General features: G+C 54.5%; 1 protein-coding gene across 1 annotated transcript; it reads right to left on the bottom strand.

Moving 5' to 3' along the window:
* Positions 1 to 7974: 7974 nt before the first annotated feature.
* Positions 7975 to 10085, bottom strand: KBTBD13 (kelch repeat and BTB domain containing 13). Its single transcript, XM_012758739.2, has one exon. The coding sequence runs from the start codon at positions 10038 to 10040 to the stop codon at positions 8664 to 8666; it is 1377 nt and encodes a 458-aa protein (XP_012614193.2). The 5' UTR covers positions 10041 to 10085; the 3' UTR covers positions 7975 to 8663.
* Between the last annotated feature and the right edge of the window lie 2006 nt (positions 10086 to 12091).

The raw sequence follows: 12091 nt of genomic DNA, 5'->3' as shown, positions 1-12091 counted from the left end.
CAGGGCTGGGCCTGGGGTTAATCTGCACAGGCCCCCAGTGCCCAAGGGAAAGAGGTGCCGGCCGGCTCATGACCCCTTGACATGCTCCTTCTGTATGGCAGCAGGGCGGAGCAGAGACAAGCATGGTCGCTGTCCCTGAGCAGGCCAGAAGCAGTGGCCACACTGTGGGGACCAAGCTGAGCTCTGAGGAGCGGGTGCTGCTGGCCAAGGACGCCACCACCCCTGCATCTGTGAGGAGGGGCTTTGCTTTGTCACCTCAACTCCAGGCCATGTGCAGGCAGGTGGCCAATGAGATGACCTACGGGCAGACCAGAGGTGTTTGGGGGCTTCAAGGTAGGAGACTGAAACTAAGAGAAACATCTTGAGCTCCCCAGAAGTGCAGGGATCTCAGTCACAGGGCTGCTGCCCAAGGTCCGTAGGGATGACACCCTCTCCACATCTGGAGCTGTGGTGGGAGGCCAGCTGCACAGGCCAGGGAGGACTCACATGCCTGCCCCTCCTCCCTCCGCCAGAAGGAGCACTGTCCCATGTCCCTAAGGCAGTGCGGGGCCAGGGGTTATATTCTAGACACAATGCTGTAATTAGGAGGAATGGTGGGACATACTTTCAAGGCCAAAAGCCCCACGCTATTGCCAAGGTAATCCACTCCCCTGAGGGCAGAGAGCTCTCTGGCTTACAGACACTTACTGTGGGCCAGGTACTGCTCTGGGCCTTTTCTGTGCATGACCTCACTTACCCTCCTAACAGCTTGTGAGTTTAGGTACTCATGTTGTCCACTGACAGATGCCCACCTGAGACTCAGAGAGGTTAAACGAATGCCCAAGATCACACAGACTGAAAGTACTAGAACTGAATTAGAATCCAGGAAGTCTGAGCTAGCAGCTAGAGCAACGCTCCCACTACACCGGCTCCCCTCACAACGAGGCTGCACATATGTCTCCTCACCTGACCCCACAGCCAACGCATGCATCGACACATCTGCAATGACGGATGCAATTGCCGGCTCAGAGAGGTGAGACCACCAGCTGATGTCCCCCAGAAAACGGAGGGCAGGGCTGGGCCTGGAGCAAGGGTCTCCAAGGCTTCCCCTGGGCAGCCCCCTTGGATAAGCCTGGTAACAGGCAGGTCTGGCCAGGGCAGTAGAGAGCCCAGCCCTGCCTGGAAGCGGGGCTGCAGGCCTGCCTGGCCCCCACTTGGGAGTGAGCAGCCCAGCGTGCACCCTGGAGCTCTTGCCTCTGGTCCTGTTTCCATTCCCAGCCGCTCCTCCGAGAGCTTCTAAAGGCCAATTTTTTCCCCTCCAATTCAAGTTGCTTGAGAGGCAAAGGCCCCGCTTCCGGTCACTGAGTCACCTCCCCTACCCGTAAGACATTCTTCTGGTTCCCATCACTGTGCAATCAGGCCAAGGCACTGAGATGGACATTTTCCAGTCTCCTTTCCTGTGCCCGAGCCAAGCCACTCAGTGACGGATGCCCAGAGAGGGTCAGAGGGGACAGGGCACGTATCCAGCACGGTCTTGGCAGGAGGAGATGGCACACTCCAGCCGGGTCATCAGAGGAGAGCTGAGGAAAGAGGCTGTTTACGCAGGGGGGAGGGACCGTGCAAGGCTGTGACCCTGGGCTCTCACCACTCCTAGGCCGGAGGGGGAGGGAAGGGAGCGGCCACCACGACCTAGAGACTAAGATGGCTGCACAGAAAGGGCCACCTGACTGGAGCTGGGACTCAGGTCAGTGAAGGAAAAGAGATCAGCACAAGACGACCCTGCAGGGAAAGGGCTGGGAAATACATCCCCCGACCTCACACTGCTCCCTCGGAGCATAGTCATGGGAGCCAGGGATGTCACCCGGGCAGGCAGCCTCCGAGGCACAAGCAGGAGCAAGAGTGGATCTGGAGGGACAAAGAGGAGGTGTGCAGCAGAGGGCTGGATGAGGGCCTTGGTGTCCGACACAGCAGCATCTCGCTCGTACTCACCTGCTCGAACACTCGGGGTGGCTCCCCACTTCCCACAGATTAAAGCGCCATTCCCCCGCCTGGCACTCAGGCCCCTCACACCCAGACGCCGACTTCTCTGGCCCCACAACCGCAGGTGCTTCACAGAACCTGCACGCCGGCTCCGTAGAAGGTATTGCCATCATCATCTCCATTTTATAAGGAAACCAAGTTTGTCCAAGATCACACAGCTGGGAGGTGATGGCACTGGAGCATGACGCCAGGTCCCCCCACCCCACGCCTAAGCCCAGGCTTAACCATTCTGCCACCCTGCCCCTCTGAGTGACAAGCACAGACTGTGGGGACACAGTCCATTCTGCGCACCTGCGCCTTCCCCACAACAGGGTCTGGATGAAGGATGGAGGAAACAGTGTGGAGGGCGAGGACTGCGTGTGCTGGCCTGTGAGTTCTCACTGCACCCTGACGATAGCCCTCTGGGCTAGGAGCTGTCATCGCTGGTTAGTTGAGACACCTTAATTTCAGAAAGGTTAAGGAATCTACCTTACCCGTAGTCAAACAGCAGCCCCTGTCAGAGTGGGGGCGTGACTCTGAAACCAGCCGGCTGGTGGCTGGCAAGCAGGACTGCCCTCAGCGGAGTGGCACCTTCAAGCCCCTCAGGCCCTTGTTCCCACCCCAATCCAGGGTTGTCTCCCTCGGAGCACCTGAAATACCCTCTGCTAAGCAGGACTTTAGGGTTAGGAAGGTCTTTGTAAGACTCCAGTTGAAATGAAAATGTTACCTAGAAAGAGAAGAGTACTGGGCAATGGCTTCCAGCCTCCCTTAGCGCTGGTGTGTGTGTGTGTGTGTGTGTGTGTGTGTGTGCATGCGCACACATGTGAGCTTTAAGGACACAGGTGCCCAAATACCACCATTGGAGAGAAACTCCTTTGTTTCTATCTGCTGAGTCAAAGTCAAGCGCTGAAAGAATGGGACGCAAGAGGGATGAGCTTTACGGGAAAGGGTTAGGCCACCGCATTGCTGTGTGGCTCCAGGCAGGTTGCTTGGCTTGCCTCCACCCCACGTCCCTCCCCTGTGCAAACAGAGGGGTTGGCCTAGACGCTTATGCCCTGCTCCCAGGCGCCGTGTCCAGCAGAAGGCCCCCTTTACTTTTGGTAGTTGCTGAGACACCAGAGAGAGGGGCTGCCCCTTTCCGTGCTTCCCCACTCCAGATGGGGCAGAATCTTGAGGGCCACAGGGGACACTGCTGGGATGAGACCTCCTCCACCGGGGTCCCCTCCTGTGCCCACTGTCCATGCTCAGGGGCGGCCTGTCTTCCGACAGCTGTGTCTCCCACCAGCACAGTTACTTTGCTGCCGTTCCTGGGAAGTGACAGCAACTTGAAGCACAGCAATTAGGATGAAAAAGAGGCCCAGCTGCTTGGGGCCAAAGAAAAATAAACAGAGCAGCCCTGTGTGTATTCCACGGCCAAGAGGAGCAATTCCTCACCGGATGATTAGCGCTTCCAATCCCAGCCTCTTCCCTTCCCTTGAAGGAAGAGAAGTGACCCACAAGTGGCTGCTGTTCCCAGAGCCCGCTCTTCCCAGGGTGGGCTGGACAGCTCATCACCTCCCCAGAAAAGTCATCTCTGGCCACCTGCCCAACCCCCACAACCCTGCCAGAAATGATACCCTCTCCTCTGAAATCTGAGGGCCTTTCTCTGTACCTTTCCTGTGGGGTTTCCCTTGATTGACTGATCAATTGATTCATTCATTTGTTTTTTTTTCAACAGACATCCATTAAGCACCATTCATTCAACAAATATTTCTTAAACCTCTACTATGTTCTAGTCACTGTTCTAGGTCCTGGTGATACGGCAGTAAACAAAACAAACAAAAATCTCTGTCCTCATGGAACTAAAATTTTAGTAGGAGGAAACAATGAACAAGTGAAAATGTAGCATGGAAGATGATGTTGAAGCTACAGCGAAAAATAAAACAGGGAAAGGGAGTAGGGTATGCAGAGAAGGGAGGTAGATTTTAAGTAGGGAGATCAGGAAAAGCCTTGTCATGAAGGTGACATCTGAGCAAAGAGTTGTATGAGGCAGGGGAGTAGCCAGGTGGCCAAGTGAGGGCGGCAGGCCAGGCAGAAGGACCCAGTCTGCAGACCCTGAGCTGGGAGAGTGCTTGTTGTGTCTGAGGAAGAGCAATGAGGCCAGAGGGAGAGTGGCAGGAGATGAAGTCAGGGAGGACTCAGGGTGGGAGATTCCAAGGGACCTGGGCTTTCATTTGAGTAGATGAGGAGCCACCCAAGGTTCTGAGAGGAGCAGCAACACGACTGACTGCAGTTCCATTAGGATGGCTCTGGCTGCCATGGGAACACGCTGACGGAAGGCACCCAAGGAAGCAGGCCCTGGCGGAGTGTGGGAAGGACTAACTTCTCCAGCCCTGTCCGGCAGGCTATGTAAACAGAACAGGATAATCCCGGGGGAGGAAAGCCTGGGTGCAGGGCATCCGGAGTCAGGGTCAAGGAGAATGTGTGTGGAAGACTGGACAGAGCTCCAACAGTTGGGCTGCAGGGCTGCCACGAGGCTCAGGAAAATTCTCCTTCCTGGTTTTTTTTTTTTTTTTTTGAGACAGAATCTCACTCTGTTACCCATGCTAGAGTGCCGTGGCATCAGCCTAGCTCACAGCAACCTGAACTCCTGGGGTCAAGTGATCCTCCTGCCTCAGCCTCCCAAGTAGCTGGGACTACACACATGCGCCACCATGCCCGACTATATATATATACATATATATATACATACATATATATATATATACACACATATATATATATTTTTTTAGTTGTCCAGCTAATATCTATTTTTTTAGTAGAAACGGGGTCTCATTCTTGCTCAGGCTGGTCTCGAACTCCTGAACTCAAATGATCCACCCGCCTCGGCCTCCCAGTGTGCTAGGATTACAGGCGTGAGCCACTACTCCTGGCCCCTCCCTTCTGTTTTAAGCTGGGTATTTCTCTCTGGAAGGACAGACTTCTCAGAGTGGCCTCTGGACTGGAGAGATTTCAAATCTTGCCTTCTGAGCTTAGCAACCCCTAAGCATCTCTGAAATTAGCACACCTGCATCTGGTTTGTGCCCCCAAACACTTTCACACAGTGGACAAGTCTTAATGCCAGGGTAAGAGAGGCTGAGAGAATCCCAAGTCCTGGGTTCAAGACCCTGCTCTTCTGTTTAACTGGCCATGTGACTTTGGGTGAGTCATTTTGGCTTTCTGCTGGTTTCCTCAACTGCACACCAGGCATGGTAACCATCCCTGCCGAGGGTAGTGGGCAGAGAACACACACACTGGCTGTGGGTGGACTAGGAGCCCTAACAGCTCGGCCCTTAGGCTAGGGTAGAAGGTGGGCTGGGTCATGAAATTCTCCTCCACACTTAGAGAGATAGAGTCATCTGTGAAAATACAAACACCCCCCCATTCCTCCAGGGCCTAAACCAGTCATCAACACCCTTGTGAAGTAGGCTGTGGGTCTCCCAGCTATATCCTAAGGTGAGAGAACCCAGCACAGTTAACTTTCCTACAGAGAGGGAGGAACAAGGGCTAGGTCCATGTGAGCAAATGACCCCCAAAAAGAGTTGGGGGTGCAGAGAAGGAGAAAAGGGAGGGGAATGTTAAGAAGACCATCAGCAACACCCTGTCCATCTCAGAAGGTCACAAGCATACGCCCCTTCCTAGCTGTGCCTCTTCCAATCACGCGCTCTTTGGTTTCATCTTTATTTTTTTTGAGACAGAGTCTCACTTTGTTGCCCAGGCTAGAGTGAGTGCCGTAGCATCAGCCTAGCTCACAGCAACCTCAGACTCCTGGGCTCAAGCAATCCTACTGCCTCAGCCTCCCGAGTAGCTGGGACTACAGGCATGCGCCACCATGCCCAGCTAATTTTTTTCTATAGATATTAGTTGGCCAATTAATTTCTTTCTATTTATAGTAGAAACGGGGTCTCACTCTTGCTCAGGCTGGTTTCAAACTCCTGACCTCGAGCAATCTGCCTGCCTCGGCTTCTCAGAGTGCTAGGATTACAGGCGTGAGCCACCTCGCCCGGCCTGGTTTCATCTTTCTTTAAAAGGGGCAGTAGGGACGTTGCCGAACTATCTACTACTTAAAATCCTTAGTGCAAATAAGTCAACTGTGGGAAAGCTCTCTGTGAACACTGTGTTATTATGCACAAAAGACATCTCAGAAAGGGCTTCATCTGGATGAAGAACCACCAAACACCAGGAGGCAGGAGGCCCCATCGCAGCAGCCCCAAGTGCAGCCAAACACAAAGTTCTGTGGGTTTCGAGAGCCCGTCAGCAGACACATCTCCACAATGCAAGTCTCAGGTCTTCAGCTTTGGACGAGAGGCATAAGCAAGGAGGAAAATGCTCTACTGTTATGAAAAATTACTCATAACTTGGAAGTAAGGCAAAAGGAGGACTGCATGCCTTTCAATGTCACTTTAGGACAGAGGAACAGTAAAGAGTTATCTAATTCTCAAGGGGAGTGTACCTTTGTTTTATAATTTTCTATTGATTAGGCCCCAGGCTTTGTGAAGTCACATGCTAACTTTTGGTGCATGCACAAGTGTGTAGGCGCATATATGGAAAGATGCAAGGGAATTCTGTCCAGTAGAGAACCACAAAACTTATGGTTTTATTGCCCCATAAGACATTAACCAGCTTGCTCTTTAACATAGCAAACATATTTCAGAATATCTTTCCAACTAAATATACAAATCTGTCTCTCAAATGCGCTTTTCAACCAGCTTTGCCATTCTATGGTTCCCTTATTAGCAAGTTAAGTCAATCTTTGACACATGATAAAAAATTATACTTTGATGGAACCACAAGTGAGGGACTCTGCCATGCCATGTGGCTTTGGGCTGGCCATTCAGCTTTTGAACTTCACATATCTCATCTGCCACAGGGTGAGGGTACCCAACTCCCAGGCCTGACACAGGTGTGGAGGGGGAAGATGGATGTGAAAGTACTTTGCACATCATTCACAGGACGCAAAAGTCAGGGTTTATTGCTGTGACTCATCAGACTAGGCTACTCCAGGACTGGAATGTCCCAGGCTTCTGAAGGCAACATTCTCCAGACTTGGGACATAGATTAGGAGTAGGGGCAGCCCTGACACTAGCCTCTGTGCCCAGGAGCCATGCTGATGTTGCTTTCTCCACTTCCGATGAGGCCAGGATTTCCCATGGGCCTCAGGTCCTGGAGGATGGAGACCATTCAGGACCACTCAGAGAAGTCTGCTGGAGGGCTGGGGCAGGCATCAGCCCAGAAGCCAGAGCTGGGTATTCAGAGGGACAAGACTCCTCATCTTACAACAGAGGTCAGCATTAGATCCCTAACTAGTGGCCTCTATTGCCTGGGTTCTCTCAAGACATCATCATTTTACTCTGCAGGTGTGGCAGTGCCCCAGCTCTGTTAACAGCACAGGATCTCTGCCCTTACCATCCGCACACGCAAACACTGCACACACACAGAGTGATGTTACAGCCAGGGGGCAGGAAAGCGAAGAGCTGGACCAGCCAATCCCCAAGAGGCGGCTGGTATAGAGCCAACAGACAGGAAGAGAAAAGGCACTCCAGGCCCAGGGGATGGCAGGAACAGAGGCTAGGATAAGACAGCGAACCTACAGAATGTGGAGGAGGGGATACAAGTGAGGAAGATGAGGCAGGACTGGGCTGGTGCCTTCAGTGACCTGAAGTCATACAGATTAACAGTCCACTGCCCCTTTGGAGGGGCAAAAAGGGATGAGCAAAAGGCTTACACCTAGATGCTCCCTTGAGGCTCCCCATACCCCAAAGTGGATGTGGGGAATCCTCTCTCCCCGCCCCAACAGGTTCAGCTCAGTTATCCGCTACAAGTCTGCCCAGCTTCACCCCCTCCCCAGACACCTCCACCTATCCTCAAGACTTGGCCCTTAAGACTGGGCTCACAGAGACCCTTCCCACCTGCCCTAGCCTTCCCCATCTCTCCTCCTCTTCTGAGCTCAGTCTCCATGGTCTGAACCTTCCCTTTCAGCAGCCAAATGTACCCTGCCTATCTCTTCCATACAGTCTGCATACTTGCCTCCTTCCTGGAGTTATATATTTTTCCTATTTTCCCTTTGCCCTGACTTCAGTACTGTCTTTTGTCATATTGTGGGTGGGTTTTTAAAATTCTGCATGTTGCCTTCAACTCTTTGTGGACTGACTTACAAGTGTGTGTAAATCTATTTGTTGTCCTATAACCGTTAAGACTTTTTCTGGGCTAGACTCTAAGCTTTGTGGACCCCTGACAACTAAAGCTCTCATTAGGCCTAGCACTGTGTTGGGCACATAGTCAGTACCCAATTCTTGTCTACCGATTGGCAGTTTGATTAACATCACTTAACCCACTCCTAGTCACACTGGATTACTGACTCATTACATGCAAGTCTGGATTACTCAAATCCTAACACCCCCCCTCCCAACCCTATTCACTGACATCGTGACCCACCAGCTCTCAGCAGAGTCCAAGTGATTTGAAGGCTCAGACCCTGCCGTGGTCACTGCTCCCTGAGTTTTTTGGACGAGGTTACACCACCAGAAGCCACCAGACCTGGGCGTGTCAACAGAAAGTAGTTCCCAGAAGCTCTTAAGGCCAGCCTCCCACACTCAGCCTGTCTCAGGGAAGACTCGAGGCGTCCCCTCCTAAAGCCAGCCCAGGGGTCACAGTTCTGGCAACGGTGAGGCCACAGGCCCTGGAGCGCCAGGAGGCAACCTGAGGAGAAAGGTCTGCAAGGATCCAGGCCGTGGGAAGCCGACCTTCTCCCTAAGTAGTCGCCAGGTGCCACCCTCAATGGCGTAGAGCAATGTAAACATGCGGTTGACCGTATAGACGGTGTCGCCGCGCACGACGGCCGTGAATAGCGCTCCCTTGCTGTTGACGAACTGGCCGGGCAGCGCCGTCCACTGACCCGTGGTGAGGTTGAGGCAGTCGATGGCACAGTGCAGGAAGTCGTCGGAAGGTCCGTTTCTCACCACGTAGAGACTGTCGCGGTGGGCCACCATGCAGTGGCCGTAGCTCTGTGGACGCCGCAGCTCGGCCACCGGCAGCCACAAGTCGTCGCGCGCCACGTACTCCACCACAGTTGTGGTGTCGGCCGGCCGCCACAGGCACACGAAGAGGCGGCCACACGCATGCGCGCAGGGCGCGCCCGCGGCCGGCTGCGGCAGGTCGGCCACGAAGCTCCAGCAGCCCGCGGCCGGGTCGTAGCGCTCCACGGAGCTCATGGGCGTCCTCTGGAACTCGCCGCCGATGGCGTAGAGGCGGCCGTCGAAGCCCGCCAGCGCCGTGTCGTAGCGCGGCTGGTGTGGGCTGGGGAACTCGCGCCACGTGCCGCCGTCGGGGTCGTAGCAGAAGCCCAGCTCCACCACCTCCTTGTTGGGGCCACGCACGCCACCCACAATGTACAGCTTGTTGCCCAGCGTGGCCACGCCTGCCAGCAGCGTGCTGGCCTCCAGGGGCAGCGCGGCCAGCGTGCGCCACGCGTCCGCCTCCTCGTCCAGGTAGCACATCGTGCGCGACGCGTCCTCCAGGAAGCCGGGCGCGGGCGCGTGCGTGCTCACGGCCACGTAGGTGCTGGGCCGCTGCGCCGCCACGTAGGCGCGGGCCTCGGGCAGCGCCAGCTCGGCCGCCAGCTCGCGCGCGCCGTCGCGGATGAAGAGCGCGGCGCTGTGGAGCACGTCTCGCAGGCCGAAGGCGGCGGCCGCGTCGCACAGCAACGCGCAGTTGTCCGACGTGAGGCTGTGCTCCAGAAAGCGCGCCAGCGCCGGCGCCTGCAGGAAGGCGGCGCACTCCACGGCCTGCAGCAGCTCGTCGGCGGCCGCAAGCGCGGGCCGCTCGCCGCGCAGCACCCGCAGCGTGGTGCGGAAGCCGCCCGCGCTCAGCACGCCCAGGCGCACCTCGGCCGCGCGCGCCTCCCTCATGCCCGAGCGGAAGAGGCCGCGGAAGAAGCCGCAGTGCTCCACCAGCAGGGCCTGGTCGGCCTGGAAGAGCTGGCCGCCCACCCACACCTGCACCGGCTCCTCCGGGCCCCGCGGCATGGCGAGCCTGAGGGCCTGACGCCACGCACTCTGTGGCTCTGTGGCTCTCCAAGAGCGGAAGTTCTTCCCCCGGGGGATATAAATATCTCCCTAGCTAAAGATAGTACGGCTCATGTGATGTTGTGGCTCCCAGGCTGAATGGCTGCGGGCCCGGAAGGCACCTGGAGACCTGTGTGGTCACTCATTTCCGTGGGAGAAATAGTAATGATGGTGACCATGTATTGAACACCTACTGCATACTGGGCACACGCGGGCTGCTTACAAAGATATCCCATTGAACCCGCGTCATACCAGCTGTGTGCCCTTGTGCAAGTCCCATAACTCCTTGACTCTTGGTTTCCTCATGTTCAGTAACACTTACTGCATAGTAGTGGGACAGTATCTGTGAAGTGTTCCTAATGAGGCTCAGAGAGTGTAGGTGACTTGTCTAACGTCATTCAGCTGGGAAGAAGCAAGGACGGGTTAATACGGAGCCCACTCCTTCAGCTCAGAGCGGTGGGACAGGCGGGTTGGAGGGAGAGGCAGAGATGGAGCTAATACATTGGGCCAGGCTGGAGTCCAGGACCAGGGTTTTAATATGGCCTGGGATTCTACCCCTGGCTCTCGGCTAGTCCAATAGCTTTTTGGCACTGAGTTCCCTTCTCTGTAAAATGGCAAAGGTAGCACCTCGCTTTGCAGGTGAGCATCCAATAAGCTCCTGCGTGTGAGAGTATTCCCTGACTTGGGATATGGAATGGGAAGCTGATGTCTATTCCCCACTTGCTGGGCTCCTGCGTTGCTAAGTGGCTCTGGGAAGAGGAAAGTGGGGCTGCTGAGGGGATTATGTGCTTGTGGATTATATGGTTCTTGAAATAGTAATAGCTAACGTGTTGCACTATCTGTCAGGCACTGTTGTAAGCACTTTATATTAACTCCTTGCAACAACCCTGTGAGTACATACTACGATTCCCCCATTTAATAGATATTATCCATTTGTTACACTTATAGGAACAATATGAACTAGATATTATTAATGGCCTCGTTTCATAGATGAGGAGACTGAGGCACCACAGAATGGTAGATCTAGGACTGGAATGTAGCCAGTCTGACTCCAGAGTGTGTGCCTATACCAATGTGTTCTGCTGCCTTTCTGTGCTACAAATGCTGGGCAGTCCTCTTGTACCAGGAGGTCACAGCTGGAAGGAACCTCAGGCTTGGTTCAACCATTTTATTTACAGTGGAGGAGCTGGGGCAGAGAGGGAGAGGGAATTTCCCAGGGTCTCGTAGCTTGGTGCAGACAGCTCCTGGCCTCCTGCTGCCCACCCTGTGGCATTTTTCCCACTACACAGAACTTTCATGGATGGCCAGCTAAGACTCTGGGTCCCAAAATGTCAAGTGGGAGTTTAGTGATTATCTTCTCCTCCACCTTATTGTATATGGAGGAAACTGAGGCCAAGACCTGTGTAGGATGGTATTCCTCATTTAGGAGATATTCAGCTGCCCCCTCGTCACCTGCAGGCCTTCTTTGGGAGAATGACTGGCCCACAGTAGCCAAGCAGGAGGTGGAAAGAGGGGGGAATCTCTTTCCCCATTAGGACAAACATATGCATAGACCCTCACGTATAAATCTGTAGACCCTGCAGGAATGTGGCTCTCCTGCTATGGAACTCCCACCCAGTTCACTCCATCCAAGTGGGACTGAGACATGGGGACCACTTGTGTGAACTTGGGAAGCCAAAGGCCTGGAGGAGGCAGCCAGAAATATCTCTGATGCTCTGCCCTAGGGACCAGACAGGAAGAGGAGGAGGAAATGGAGAGGGTGGGCAGGAACCCCCATGAATACTATTCCAGGCCCTCTGCCAGTTTCTCTCCTTCCCTGAGGCTAGACATTGGCTGAAAGGGCCAGTAATGTCCAGGCAGCAGGCATGACAGTCCCCCTCTTGGGGACAAGTGGGCTCTCAGTGCTGGGTCCTGGCTGTCCTTTCTAGTGGCCTTAGTGATATAGAGAGAGGGTATCTGACTGTTCCCATTTCACAGATGAGGAAAGAAAAGCTTAGAGATGAGCTGGGCTT

Source organism: Microcebus murinus, chromosome 6, assembly GCF_040939455.1.
Source record: "Microcebus murinus isolate Inina chromosome 6, M.murinus_Inina_mat1.0, whole genome shotgun sequence".
NCBI lineage: Eukaryota > Metazoa > Chordata > Mammalia > Primates > Cheirogaleidae > Microcebus > Microcebus murinus.
This window is presented reverse-complemented; position numbering and strand designations above follow the sequence as displayed.

Excerpts from the sequence above, each read along its gene's own strand:
- KBTBD13 (XM_012758739.2), bottom strand. The coding sequence starts at position 10,040 with ATGCCGCGGGGCCCGGAGGAGCCGGTGCAGGTGTGGGTGGGCGGCCAG.